This window comes from Pollicipes pollicipes, unplaced genomic scaffold (assembly GCF_011947565.3).
Source record: "Pollicipes pollicipes isolate AB1234 unplaced genomic scaffold, Ppol_2.1 Scaffold_4002;HRSCAF=4701_pilon_pilon_pilon, whole genome shotgun sequence".
Taxonomy (NCBI): Eukaryota; Metazoa; Arthropoda; class Thecostraca; order Pollicipedomorpha; family Pollicipedidae; genus Pollicipes; species Pollicipes pollicipes.
Window position 1 is genome coordinate 26,628,036 of NW_023596420.1, and position 15,748 is coordinate 26,643,783.

General features: G+C 52.6%; 1 protein-coding gene across 1 annotated transcript in view; it reads left to right on the plus strand.

The window, feature by feature from the left end:
- Positions 1–7,004: 7,004 nt before the first annotated feature.
- The window catches only part of LOC119094295 (uncharacterized), a 52,341-nt gene continuing 43,597 nt past the window's right edge, over positions 7,005–15,748 (plus strand). Inside the window, exon 1 of the mRNA XM_037217368.1 lies at positions 7,005–7,164. Within this exon, the coding sequence (XP_037073263.1) occupies positions 7,061–7,164 (104 nt within the window). The 5' untranslated portion in view covers positions 7,005–7,060. The remainder of the gene's footprint in view (positions 7,165–15,748) is intronic.

Sequence of the window (15,748 nt, forward strand, 5' to 3'; positions counted from 1 at the left end):
TTCCAAAGTTTAGGACATTAAAGTAAGCATCACATAGAGTGAAATAAGCTCGCTTATAACTAAAAGTATGCTTTCAAGTGGAAAAGGCTGCTGCAGACAACAAGCTTTCTCTATTTCGTAAACGTGCTCCACAATGCGCCACTTTTTCATTACGTCATGGAACATTTGTATGACGTTGAGGTGCTCCCAAATTAGCCATCCTAGGTTGCTTCCCTTAGCACTCACTTGTACTACCGCAGTCCCAGGGTGGTAGCCGTGGCGGTGCTGGAAGTGTTTGCTGAGCCAAATATCATTATGTGCTCGTGTTCTGGTCCTTTTTCGTGGTGTTCTTTCAGATTGATCCGTAAGTTCAAGATGTTTTATTGCATTGAACACTCGGTTGCGACGCTTTCCTTGAGTAATTCTGTTAGTAGCCTTATTTTCGCAATAACTAGCAACCTTGTCCAACTTCTAATAATGTCTAGCACAAAATGAGATTTGTGATTGAAGTTTGCACAGCTTGCTCAACATTGATTGAGGGCAGATTGACGCCCATTACGTCTGGAAATAATGCTCACGGACGCCAGATATGAACGGCTCGACGATTATGCCCTTCTTGGACTCGAGCGCCGTATGACCTATGGGAGACGGGATTTGAATGACGCTCCTATGGCGTCATTCACAGACATTATTCGGAAAGCCAGCATTGAACAAAAATGACCCGGTTGGCATATCTTTTTGCATGGACCGTCGCCAAGAAATCAAGATATCATTTGCATGTAAAAACAGAATTCATCTAATAATCCATGCAGGTCTATTTATAGCCAAGCATCATCATGAAGAGAATGCGAAGACGGTTATGCAGCAGTTAAACATTACTATATATTAAAGCGTGACGTATAGTGCCATCACCCTTCTTCCGGCGACAAGCAGCCAAGGTGGCTGGTCGGGTTGGTGGATAAATCCGTTTATGCTTTCAAAACCACTTCCAAGTTTTATTTCGGCAACGAGGACGGCAGGTACAGGGCCAGCCGACTGGCACAACACTGGACAGATTGCCAAAGGAGCGTGGGATGACACGCAGTAGAGGCGGAAAGTTGGTGGTCGGAGCGAACCGACGCAAGGACGATGTCACTGATCGCTTACAACATTGTTGGCCATGTTGCACCAGCGCAAAGCGAAGGAAGTGTGCAAATGATTGTATGTTTGTACTCGAAGGTGGCGTAAGATTGCTGCTCAAGATGTGACGAGTGCCATTTCCTTGCGCGAAGCCGAAGGCTGAGTTCTGGGAAATTCTTGCCCGAGACTTTACGAGCAATCTTTCGTCTGGGGTTTCCCACCTTGTGCACCAGAATTTCGGTCTGATAAATTAATGTAAACATGCTTTCATCGCAGCCATTTGATATCAGATTTGCACAAGTAGGTGCATGAATCGTGATTTAGCTAACATTTGTTAGCAACGGCCTATAGCCCGTCGGGACGAGACCACTTTTGTTTTCGTCCGAGCGCCCCTCTGACGTCACCACCCGTGGCCACTGCCACTGTCCTACCTGTGGACAGAGGACAGTGGACCCGCCTTGACTGGACGGATCGGCAGGATAGGACCTTGTCAGAGTTACAAGGACATCTCCATACCACATGGTTATACCGCACCACAACTACAGAGATGCGTCTGAGCGGGCAACCCACGATGTGGATAAAATAATCTTCGCAGCGATTAACTATACGCGACATCCAAGGAAAAGAAATCCCATGGTCGCATGCGTTATCGTTTTCTGTTGGTCGGTCTATCGTTTCTATATTCCTCCTTAGCTCTTACCTTTTTGAGCGTGGCGCTAGCATGGACTGCTGCGTCCCAGAGGTGTTCGCGATTTTTAGCGAACTACTCATTATCCCTGTCCTTATCCTGGCCTAGCATCCTTACATCCTGACGCTTATTGCTCTTCTTCCTGTGTTACTTTCGCACCTTATTTTGCCGTGCACTTGGACGTCATGGAGGAGTATCAGCATATTCATTGTACCGGAGTTTTAATTGTGTCCGACAAGTGTTGTGCTTCGGAAATATTCAGCATGCGACGAACCCCCCATTGAATATATATGCATACCTACCAACGTCCAATGCATGCCCGTGGCACTTCCATGTTGTTTTTGGTTACTCCCTTGATGCATGGACTTAGCGATGTGAAGAGATGGAGTCAGGAGAACGGATATTGTCTTTTTTCTAATATGCCATCCAAATTCGGTCTGAACCATTTCACTACCTAGATTTATGGGATCGGCGCCCACGCTGAGCCGTGGGCGCTGTTGCGTGAGGCCTGACCTAGCCATTAGGTCATGTAATGCCGGATTAACGACAGAATTTTGCGGTGAACGCCTCACGTGCCGCAATGCTCGGCACGGTCCGACCGGCCCTCTGACGTCACGTGGACATTATCGTGGTCGCAGCCGCCCGCAAGCCGTCTTAGTCAGGGGCAAGTGACGAACGTTCGAAGCAACTCGAACGCACCCCGCTACGGGTGGGTGAATCAGAAGTCAGGCGCTCTAACCAGCGTCTCGAAGTCCCCTCACTCTCTTAATTCGTCAACATCAATAGACCCAGGCATTGTTGTATCATCAACATGAAGTTTTACGAAAACCAGAAACATTGGCGGTGAATGGGTGCACACATGAGGATGCAAAGCATATCTAAAATGATAAAAAAGAACAATGTTACACTGCTAATAATCGCAACTAATAAGAGTCCACTGGGAATAGGCGGTCTTTCGCTCTGGCGTGACATAAAACATGTCCCAAACGCCCAAAATAGGTTAACTTTCACAGATGACAACTAAAGCACTTAAGTTTAATTTCGACGCTGTCACGCACCTTAAAGTGCAATGTGATCAGGTGAAGGCAGGTCACGTTTTTCAAGTTCGTATGGTCATAATGTAAATTCTTATTCAAAGTCCATAAACTGTGTTCTAACTTCCAAACCACGGGTTTTCAAATGGTCTAAGTTTTTGTATGTTTGCGCCGATTTTAAAGAGCAGATGTCTTAGCCGTCGCTAAATATACCACCCCATGACTAACTTAAACAAATTGAGGGCGTTATGTTCCAAGAAATGGAAGTCAAATCGAGCCAAAAAATCCCAGAATTCGTCTCAGATCACCAGATAACGGTGCGAAAAAGCTAAAAGCAAAACCTGAAAAGTGAGAGAGTAAGGCCCGACCGGTCTGAGGTGGTCTTACCCTTACCCTTCAGTGGACTTCCTCACATCCTGATTTGCTAGTGCTTGACTGTCGAGTTGCGAAGTAGTGTTTATTGTAACAAACGCTACTTGAGGCAAAGAACGAGAGGTAACGAGGCATGCATCAGATCGCTCAAAAATTGCTGAGGGTCTAGACCCCAGCAGCTTCTGTAATTAATACACCCGAGGCATTATGAAAGCGTTAGCCTGTACGGGATGCATTAGGGGTCTGGCAAGAGGCGGCACTGTTATCGGACTGCAGTTAGCGTTACCCTGTTACCGTACTATACGGGATGCATTAGAGGTCTGGCAGAAGGCGGCGCTGGTATCTGATTGCAGCTAGCGTTACCCTGTTACCTTGCTATTCGGGATGTATTAGGGGTCTGGCAGGAGGCGGCACTAGCATCGGATTGCAGCTAGCGTTACCCTGTTACCGTACTATACGGGATGCATTAGGGGTCTGGCAGGAGGCGGCACTGTTATCGGACTGCGGTTAGCGTTACCTTGTTACCTTGCTCTTCGGGATGTATAAGGGGTCTGGCAGGAGGCGGCACTGGCATCGGATTGCAGCTAGCGTTACCCTGTTATCTTACTATTCGGGATGTATTAGGGGTCTGGCAGGAGGCGGCACTGGCATCGGATTGCAGCTAGCGTTACCCTGTTATCTTACTATTCGGGATGTATTAGGGGTCTGGCAGGAGGCGGCACTGGCATCAGACCGCAGTTAGCGTTACCCTGTTACCTTCCTGCGTGCTGTCCGGTACGGAGCGCGTTGGTTTGCGTGCTGTCCGGTACGGAGCGCGTTGGTTTGCGTGCTGTCCGGTACGGAGTGCGTTGGTTTGCGTGCTGTCCGGTACGGAGTGCGTTGGTTTGCGTGCTGTCCGCTACGGAGTGCGTTGGTTTGCGTGCTGTCCGGTACGGAGTGCGTTGGTTTGCGTGCTACCCGGTGCAGAGTGCGATGGTCCGAGTGCTGTCCGGGACGGAGGACGCTGGTCTGCTTGCTGTCCGACACGGAGCGCGCTGGCTCGCGTGCCGTCCGGTACGGAATGCGCTGGTCCGTGTGCTGTTCAGTACGGAGTGTGCTGGCTTTCGTACTTTCTGGTGCGAGCTAAACTCGTCCAATACCAACACTATAACTACCAGTATATGTACATGTCGTCCATAGGTTACCATTGAAGCTTGTACGATATCACCTGTAAACAGTGTCATAAAGAGAGAATGGCATGCAATTTTGGCGTAAGCAGTAACTTCGTATGCTTTTACTTCGAATCAGATTGCATAAAGTAAGAGGTTACTATATGCTCCTACGCCCGCAAAGTTCTACAATTTAAGGGGAAATTTGAAGTAAGCAGGCACTCCCCACTTCGCCAAGCACCCATCGGGTTTCCTCAGAGCAGCTGATTTGATCGTGAAGAAGCCAGTTGCTACGAACTGAAGTAAAATAAAAAGATGCTCTGGCCCGTTGCAAAATCAGCTGTGGTGATCATAGAGGAGCCGGTGCATGGGCGGACAGGAGCGGAGGAACGGAACATTTAGACCGAGAATCAACCTAAAAGGAGAAATTGTTGAGCTGTGAAGCGATGTCAGCATATCAAGGGCGGATGAGTACGTAGGGTAGATTTGTACATGTGCGATCACGTACATGTGCGAAAGTCGATACGACTACAGTCCGTATTGTAACATTGAAGACACTACACACATACGCTAAGAAGTTTTCTGGGTAAGGCTGGCCGGACGGTGAGAGAACATACCTCTTTCCCACATGTCGCGGATTTCACGAGATCATGTTTTTCTTTCTTGCTACGGCACGGACAGATCTAAGTTCACAAAATGCACAAGTTAAGATAAGGACAAAGTCAGCTATTTCAGGGAAATTTTGTCGTTGAGGTGCATATCGTCTTTACACGTGGTGCATGGAGGCTCAGAGTATGAACATGAGCACACGAAGCAAGCAGCTTTGTTTACTTCTGCGAGTAACAGAACAAGATCGAGGAATATAGGATATCTACATTTCAGAGAATAAAAAAGTGATCGTAATTAGTTTAAGAACTAATCGGCACGTTAATCACAAAATTATTACGGACTTAACTCATAAATGACCACACTTTTATGCCTCCTTAGCGGTATTTCGGGATTTATTATAGGCGTCCAAACCTCTCGGGTCCAAAGCGACAACATCGCTGCCATGGCAACGATTGCCGGCATAGCAATTGAAATCATTTCATCCCTGGCATTTTACGATTTACTTCATAGAAGTACTGCCAGGCTTATGAAACCTGGCGTAGGATGTAGGGAGTTACGCCGAAATTGCTTTGGCCGGCATGAAGTAAGTAGAAACTTCTCGTTATGGAACTGGTTACTGGTGAGCCCGACGTTCATGAGCACTGTCCTAATGCGCCATTACGCAAGCGATGTAAGGCAGTACAAATGCCCGCATTTGTGGCATGAGATGAACTTTCCGGGAAGCGGAACAGCGTGGTAGCACATTTTAATCAGCGCGGCTACACAAGGCTGTGTAACCGGAGCATAAGCAATTTGGGGATTTAAAACATTGTGAATGCATATTTACACGCTGGTTCTGCCAAGAGTTCACCAATCGCTGAGAAACTGAGTGAACGGTGTTGCCCTTATTCCGTCATTATCCAAACTCCCCCACTCACATTCCATCGAAAGCTTCACTCAGCACGTCAGATGGCTCCACTCAGGATGTCGCGCTGGGAGGTAATCATTTAGACCATGCCTAATGGTATGCCTGCTAAAGATGTTGCAAACGGCTCCTGCGCACGAGCTACAATAATTTCATAATTTATTTTGAGCTACAATCATCTCGACATTTAAAAGCCAGTGTGTTTGTCATTTCTAACGGTGTTTGAGAGTGCTAGCCGCGTGGATAGCTTCAGCGCTTGCTCACTGCCTATAATACAGCGCCTGAGGTATGCGTAGCCTCGCACTTGGGATGGTGATGTCAGCGCCGGAAGGGAGGCAGCCTGTAATGACGGTCAGACAGCGTCACTCCAATACATGCCAAGGCGGCAACACGTGCTTTGCCGGTGCGCCCGCGCGCTGCGTCCCGTTTGGGGCCGGGTGGTGGTCATGCAGAGACAGAAGAGGCCTGGACAACTCACAGCCGGCTTCAGACTCGTCACCTCTACTGGCGGCGGCGCATTAGCGACGCATGTCTCCTCAGCGTCGATGACATTCTCCAGCCGAGGGCTAGCGTTTCGTTGGCAGCCGCCGTCGAGTGACGCCTGACCGGCTCACCATTCGGCAGGCGTCTGGACCGGACGGAGATAGAGCCAAGCTCGGAGATAGCCCGTAGGACCAGTCATGACTCTGACCATTAGTCGGTACGCCGCCTGCTGCCGGCGGCGTGGCCGCTGCCGGCCGCCGCGCGACGCATCATCCATCATCGGTCTCGTTACGAGTGGAGCGTCGGCGCGCGGCTCGGCCGCCTTCCCTATCGCCGCCCAGCATCGGCGCCGCCGCGGCCCGCCGCGCCACGCTCTCATTACCGGCCGCCGCCGCCGCCGCCGCCGCTACATTCATTTTTTCACAATCACCCTCCAATATTAGTTTTTGGAAAGGCCTTTAGCACCTGTGAGTGGCTACCTGTGTTGGAAGCTCCGCCCCCGGCCGGCGCGGCGGCCGCTGATTGGTCGGCGGCCGCATGGCCCGGCCGTAGAAAGTCAATGCCGGACGGGCGGCCGGCATGGGCGCGGGCGGCCGCGCAGCTAGCTGTAGTTGGGGATAGATGGCGTGGGGGAGAGCGGCGCGCCGCCAGTGAGGCCTGAGCTTGAACGTGCCGCCGTCGCCGCCGCCGTCGCCGCCGCCGTCGTCGCCGTTGACACCGCACCATGATGCAGCCCGGAGACAGCTTCCCGGGCAGCCACCACTCGCTGCACCCGCACTCGCATATGCCCATGGATCTGCATATGGCGCAGGGCTTCCAGTACTACCGGTACGTACGGCGCCCGCAGCACTCGCTCAGGGCAACTCAGTGCGCCTGCTGCCGGCTGCAGGAGCGAGCACGCGGCCAAAAGGTCTGCGAGTGTGACGCCACTCCCATGTGCCCGGTGGGGGGCCGATCGCCCGGCTTGCTCTGTCGGCTGGGTCGGGATGACACCAAGGACGGCACCGGTGGGTAGGGGAGCAACGCCAAGTGACACGGGCATCTGACACCTTTCTCTTGAAAATCGACATTAACCCCATGTGGCAAATGTTGAAATGCTGTTGTTAGCTCACGTTCCGTGGCCTCTCCAAACCTGGGCACGGGTGGAGAATATGCTACTGCAGGCGTGACAACCGTCGCTGAATATGTTTGTTCCTTAAACTTAGCCACACTAACATTTATTGTGGCGCTACGTGGAAAAGCCGGGGAAGAGATAGCGTTTCCCCCCTTCCCTCGCCAGGCAGGGTCTCAGAGGACCCTTGCCACGGCAGACATGCGTGTACTGTGGTGACCTAGGACTGAAGGTGCGCGATATCGACTGGCCATTCGACCAATTATGTATGCGTTAAAAAGCAGGCGTTATGTATGCATCAGTACATAGCTATAGGTACTTGCATCTAAGTATGTCAACAGGCGTGATGGTGCAGCAGATGCGTAACGTTGTGGCAATGTATTCTGAAAATTTGACGAAACAGTGACGAAATCTACACATTCAGCGGTGGGTGAGGGTCAGAGACAGGTGAAAATGACCAAAACTATTCATATTTCACACAAGTTCCAATCATTCCGGCCGTTTAACCCACGGTCGCCTCGCAGATCAGTCCCACTTCGTTTATGGAAGAGTTGTGGAGGAGAGGGGAGGGAGCCTCTAACCGAATCATGAACTACATCACTGATGTTCTGTGTAATATGAATGGACAACATCAGACAAGTTACGAAAAATCTCAGTTGATTTTTACTTAATTACGTTACGATTTGTCGGAGAACTTTTTAAAAAGCAAACTTCAATCATCAAGCACGAATGCTTGTGCTCTTTGTAGTTACTTGTAAAGAGGCCCATTTTACAGCTTACATGAAATTGTGTTCATCTACTAATAGAGAACACCATTGGTCCGATGCACTGGTACCACCGGATAACTATAACCCTTATGGTGTTATATCGCTAGTACGTGACACATGAAACGCCTCCTGTTTGTTCTAAATGGGAAGCGCACAGGACTGCCTCGCAAACGAGCATCTGTGCTCAAACCCAGACATGTCGAAACTATTCGAAGAGATCAGTTAAAGTAACGATACTAACAGATCAATAGATCTCGGACAGGTAAGAACGCACCTGATGTAATCTATCTTACGGAATAATCCCGTGTCACAAGCATCTGAAAGACCTTTTTTCGAAAGCCGCAGCCTCCAAGTGCATAGCAGTCAGTCAGCAAATGCATAGCAACCAAATTTTTGAAGAAAAAAAATCATCTCATCCTGATACGATGAAGGAGAACAACCTAACCCAAAGATGAGGAAACTGAGCTATTTACAGCACTGTGAACATCTCCGGAAGCTGAAGTGCCCACTCCCATCGCTTTCTTCCTGAGACCGTCCAACCCGCTCCTATCCTCATAGCGTCATGGCGTTCAACGGCGCGGAGGGGCAGATCAAGGCACACAGAGACGTGTAGAAGGACGGCCCAAGGAGCACTGCATGCGAGACTGCATTCATTATAGTTTTAGCCATTTTTTATGAGCTCAGGGTCTCCTGTGGTGTACCTAAATGTAAACTGAAGGGGAAGAAATGCGATCTGCCAGAAGTTCCAGTCATGACAGCTACGATATGTAATTCGGCTCGTCGCATCCCAAAGATGCTGTCGTCAATGCATGCCCACATGTCACGCCGGGCAAACTTATCAAAGTCGACGAATGCTCCTTGCCGTAGCGAAAGCGCTAGGAGTCCGCACTTTGACGGGTCTGTTACGTCGTTTACCAAATTTGACGGAAGCATTTCCATACAATCGCTGAGCGGGTAACACGAGCCCGGCCAGTGGGATGCAGGGCTGCCCCTGTGCTTGCGGGGACTGCCCCGTCTGGCAGGGTCTGAGGCCGCCGCCCCCTGTCTCGCTGCCGGCGGCGGCAGTCAGGAGCTGGCGCACCGCAGCGCCGGCCGCCGCCGGGCCCCGGTCAGTAGCGCATGTTTCGTCCTTCCCCGAGGCCTCATTCGTGCACATTTGGTGCCGAGGCGAGCGCGTGCGTTGTTCTCTGCCCCGCACTGCCCTGGGGAGAGGGGCCACGGTTCGGGCGGCCGCCTGTTACCGCAACAGCTGCTGAGCGCCGACCGATGTTGCTGTTGCCTGCTGTGTACACTGTACAATGAACTACAATGCTTCAGTGCACCGCACAGATGCATGTTATCGCCAAGCCGGGCACATTGCACAGCGCTGAGAAGGGCGTAGAGTGCAGCAGTAGACTGAGCTGCGTTCACTGTACATTGTACAGTGTGCAGTGATGGATTAGACGCCTGTGTAGAGTGACGGATCAGACAGCTGTGTACAATGAAGGACCAGACGGCTGTGTACAGTGACGGACCAGACGGCTGTGCAGAGTGACGGACCAGACGGCTATGCACAGTGGCGGACCAGACGGCTGTGTACAGTGACGGATCAGGCAGCTGTGTATAATGACGGACCAGACGGCTGTGTACAGTGACGGACCAGACGGCTGTGCACAGTGACGGACCAGACGGCTGTGCACAGTGACGGACCAGACGGATGTGTACAGCGACGGACCAGACGGCTGTGTACAGTGACGCACCAGACGCTTGTGTGTAATAACGAACCAGACGGCTATGTACAATGACGGACCAGACGAATGTGTACAGTGACGGACCAGACGAATGTGTACAGTGACGAACCAGACGACTGTGTACAGTGACGGACCAGACGGCTGTGCACAGTGACGGACCAGACGGCTGTGTACAGTAACGGACCAGACGGCTGTGTACAGTGACGGACCAGACGGCTGTGTACAGTGACGGACCAGACGGCTGTGTACAGTAACGGACCAGACGACTGTGTACCGAGCCTGCTTAGTTCTATACGCTTACGCCAAGGCCATATACGTTGCATGCAGTACCGGCCTGGAGGGTCGTGTAAAGTGACGAACCGTACGGCTCTGTTCAGTGACGCCGTCGTAGTGACGAGATCTGCCTCATAACTGAAACATGACTGGCTTGTAAGGGCCGGACGTTCTGCCCTTACGCCGTACCGTGCACGAAATTGTCCCGGTGTATAAGTAAAATATAAGTGTCGATATATTCCACCGGATATCGTGATTTTGTTCTTGATATCGGTCATGGAACACTCCAATCTAATGCGTCTTACAAAGGCCGTCCCAAATTGGTGGCCACCGTCAAGTTACAATTACTTCAATCCTCGCCGAACGTCCTGTTCGTCGCAGACAATCATGACATTGTAGAGAGTGAGCTTAACGTAGGCCATTACAAGGTACATGCTGTAACCGCCTATCACGCAAAATTACGACCTATTGTTTATGCAGTAAGCCACGGCGCTATACATACTCCAGGAGATGGTATCTCGGGAGAGGAGAGCGTCCGCGAAGCCGCGTATGCATGCATGTATGGTGCGGACGGGCCCGCGGGCCAACAGCCTTGACGCGGCTGGGCGTCCAGACAGCTGAGGGCGGGCCCGAGGCGGCCCAATCCTGTTAGCACGGAGGCGACAAATGATTTTACGGAAGGTACAAATGGATTCGGGAGGTTACCGTCATGCCGCTGTTAGAGGTTGGTCGTAGGGCCGGGTGGGTGGTGCGGCGACCCCTGTCGCCCTCCCCAATGTCTGTTGTATGGAAACCACACGCACAACGCCCTCCCGAAGGCATCCTCGCACATTAAACAATACTGCTATGAATATAATGGCTCGTTTGAATGACAAGATAATGGACAACACCATCACCGGGTGCTCATGCATGCTTCTTTCGACACCGGTGCATTACAACGACATGCTTTGACGCAGATGCGCTTTAGGATGCTGACAGATGTGGTTACAAATATAGATGCATAGAAGAGCATGTTTACTACACATGTTCTCATCTATCATGTTGTTAAGTGTATGCATCTACTACATCTACACGGCTAGACGAGGCGGACAGGCAGGGCACACGAAGTTCGGGTACTGCGATTGACACGGATATGGTGGACTGAACCATGAGGTTCGCGCCAGGCTTACACGGCTCACACAGCTCACACGGCTCATACGGCTCACAGGGCTCACACAGCTCACACAGCTCGCACAGCTCACACGGCTCATACGGCTCACACGGCTCACACGGCTCACACGGTTCACACTACTCCTACTGCCCATACGGCTCACACGGCTCACACAGCTCACACAGTTCACACAGGTCACACGGCTCACACGGCTCATACCGCTCACAGGGCTCACGTGGATCACACGGTTCATACGGTTCACGCAGCTCACACCGCACACACGGTTCACAGGGCTCATATGGTTCACACGGTTCACACTACTTCCACTGCTCATACGGCTCACACGGCTCACACGGCTCACACAGCTCACACGGCTTTCACGGCTCACACGGCTCACACAGCTTACACCGCTCACAGCTCACACAACTCACACAGCTCACACGGCTCACACAGATCATACGGCTTACACAGCTCACACGGCTTACCTGGCTCACACACCTCACACAACTCACACGGCTCAAGCAGCTCACACAGCTCACACGGCTCATAAGGCTCACACATCTCACACAACTCACACAGCTCTCACGACTGACACAGCTCACACGGCTTACAAAGCTCACACGGCTTACCCGGCTGACACAGCTCACACGGCTTACACAGCTCACACGGCTTACCCAGCTCACACAGCTCACACGGCTCACACGACTCACACGGCTCAAGCAGCTCACACAACTCACACGACGTACACAGCTCACACAGCTCACACAGCTCACACGACTCCAACAACCGCCAGCGGCGACAGCCTGTCAGTAACCCCTAAAGACAAGACTTCAAAAATCAATGGCGTCCGACCGTGCGGCCCAGATCTGGCGCCGGTGCCGCGGGCCTCGATCGCCGTCGCTGCGCCCCGATAGCGGCGAGATCGGACGGCGCGCCGTATCGGCCGGCATCGCCGCTCAGATCGCTTACACAAGCGGGTGACGCAAGGCGACGGCGGCTGGGGGCCTGGCGCCCATCTCCCCCCGCCGCCGCCTGGGTCCGGTTCCACCCCGTTCCGTCTCCCGTCTGCCGCAGTCCTTGTCCAGCCACAACCCGTTCCATCTCCGCTTCTGGCTGCCTCCAATCACTTGTTTCTCACCTCCATATATCTTACGACTCCCATCTCGTTATCTATGCCGCTTCTCGCCTTTACCCATGTCCTACCTCCTACCTTCTCTCATCTCCAGCCTCCCGCCCCTCCCCCATATTTTCGTCCTTTGTCTTCACCCATTTACCGCCTTTCATCCCTTTCATTTTCAATCTTCTCCTCCTTTCTACGCTCTTCTTTCCGTCTTCTGCCATCTCCCTCCTTTCACTTACTCCAAGCTCCCACATTCTTTCTTCCTCCACATCTCACATCCCACCTACTTGCATCTCCTGTCTCTCTCAACACCTTCCATCCCTTGTACCCTCCATGTCTTTCCTCACCCCCTCTCTCTCCCTCCTCTCTCTCTCTCTCTCTCTCTCTCTCTCTCTCTCTCTCTCTCTCTCTCTCTCCTCTCTCTCTCTCCCTCCCTCTCTCTCTCTCTCTCTCTCTCTCTCCCTCTCTCTCCTCTCTCTCTCTCTCTCTCTCCTCTCTCTCTCTCTCTCTCTCCTCTCTCTCTCTCTCTCTCTCTCTCCATCCCGCGTTCTGCCCAACAATCGTCTCTCGCTCTGGCATCTCCCACCTCACGCCTTCCTCTGGTACCAGGTTTTCATGCCCCTCGGCATCTGCTTTGCCTCCCTCCGTTTTCTTCGCCTCTCATGTCTTTCCATTCCATTCTGTCCTCTGCCTCCTCTTGTTTCCGCCGGTTCTACTCTTGCCCAAGCGTGCCTTCTCCCGTCGCTTCCCTCTATTATTTCCTTTTTCCTCTCTTGCCTCATCTAGCTCTTCCGCCTCGTGCGCCTTGCTGTTTCTACGACCGCCCTCCGCTTCCTAAATCTACTGACCTCTTCTGTTTTATTTCGCAACCTTTTGTCTTTTTTCCACTTTATTCCTTTCCGTTCCAAACCCACTGCTTCCTAGACAGACCATTTATATTCTGTCCGTCTCCGGGACTCTACATCTCATGAACTATGCAACTAGCAATATCCCCACCTCACGGCCCTGCCAACGTTACCTTCGCTTTTCACCTTCCAAGTCCGAAAAATATGCGCCCCGACAGCCAGCAGTACCCACCAGCGCTGCAGGCACTTCCGGCCTGTCTCAATGTTGACGTAATCATGTCCGGACCCGCTGCTACTGCTTCGAAAACCCACGCTGGCCCACATTTGTTTTCTGCCCCACCGACTCCGCCACCTCCTTCCTGCCCTTGTTAACATCTCACCGCCCCTGAATGACTCTTGCCGCCTCTGAATGTCGACGGTTTGTGTTCTGAGAGTCCTAATCGCTGGGTTTCCGATGCATGCGCCCTGAGTGCCTTTGCATGTGAGTGACCCATCGAATAAGTTTTGGATGTCCTAAAAAATTCGCCCCAAAACATAGCGAGTGTGGAAGATGCCTCAGTACACAAGGGGGATATATCTAGAAGCGGCCTGGGAACTTGGCTTGCCGACGTTAGGAGGCTTAAAGGTGAGGCTAGAGATTAATTACAGCTGGTTGAATTGACGGTCGGTGAATTCTGCCGATACAATCGCCTGCAATCAGGACATGCAGCGCTGGGAACAAGATGTTATGATGTCGTCCGAAGACAACGAATGAGCCGCGGCACATAATTTACGAGGCAATCAAACTGAAAGACCAAATGCGATACGGGATTTTGGAAATGTGAAGAACTCAGCATATTGTTCGCTTCAACTGGCGCGTAAAGAATCAAGGTCTTTCACGGATCGTTTCTCAAGGCATCCAGCATATGAAATATTTCGTAACTTGTTCATAATTGACTTCCTTTCTGCCGTCGTTTCTCTGTCCCGTTTCCTACGCTTTTTCCTCTGCAATCTTGTGTTTGTGCAAAAAAGCATTCTCGATCCTTCAGCTCCGCACCAAACGTAAAAGCCCGTTCGTCTCTATGGACCTTTGCAGCATGTCATTGAAAATCCGCCAGCGCCCAGCAGGCGACCTGGCTGACGGCGTTTGGCTGCTCCTGGGGGCTGTTTCACACCTTTCGCGTGGTCGGCTGGTGTCGGATGGTGCGGGGGACGGCTGCCTGACAGGTGACGGGTACCGGCGCCGCTCCCTGCCTCATCGGTCCCCGTCTGAACGAGACAGGCGAGCGCGGTGCAGCACTGGCCAGACGGGCCCTGGTCAGTGGCGGCGGCAGTGGCGGCCGGGGTCGGTGGACGGGACGGCGGCCAGTCAGGCCAGCCACCAGAGATGTCAGACTGGCAGACAAGTGGCAGCATGCATATTATTGACCGGGTCCATTCGGATAGTTCTCGTTATTGCCGTAGCCGAAGAACTTGATAGGTCTGTCTGTGCACATTCTCTCTTGATCCCCTGCACATGAATCCGATCGCTCGCGCTTCTAGAGGCGGACGCCTTTGAACAACGAAAGCCCTGTGAGGAAAATTCAGCTTTACTACGCTTAGATTAACAGAATCTGACCATTTCTACAAGTTCGCACACTGCACTATACCCTCCACCGCAAGGACGCCATTTCGCCAAGTGAGTTAGAAGCTGAGCAATGAAAAATGGTGCCATCTACCCCCCAAACTGGTCAACAAATGGGGCTCTCCCGGGATTTTGCCCACTTCCTTCCTAAAGCCAGTGAGGAAGGGGAGGGTGGAGACCCTCTCCCAGCTGAAAAGAAAACTACAGCCTTGCTGCGGGTCCCTCCATTCTGCCACGTCCACCCGCCGTCCTGGCAATGCCTGCCCGGCCTGCTGCAACCCCCGCAGCGGCCGAGGATGCCGGCTGGAGCCGCGGCCGCCACCGTCGCCGCGTAGTGCACCGGCAGCGGCCGAGGATGCCGGCTGGAGCTGCGGACGCCACCGTCGCCGCGTAGTGCACCGGCTCTGATGGCACGCGCCGATGTGATATGCATCGGCAGAAAAACCACTGGCGATGGCCATCTTTACGAGCGGCGCGGGCTGCACGGCATGACGCCGGGATTACATGCCGACCGGCTCAGACGCGCCCTGTACGGCGAGCCGCGTCCGCCGCTGTTGTGGCGACAGGCTCGCCGACTGGTTTGACTTGCCACATCGCGCGGGCACGTGCTGGCCGACGTCGGAAGAGAGCGGCTGCCGCAGAAGCTGCCGGGCCGGTCGGCGCTGATTCACGTTGGAGAACCGGTCAAAATATTTGCAGTTTCTCCCGATGCATGCGTGAGAGATCTCTCAGAGGGGGCAAAGAGGCTCTGCTCATGCAGCCCGTGAGGTGGTCACTTAGATGAGACGGAAGGTTCAGAGAGGAGTGGCGTAG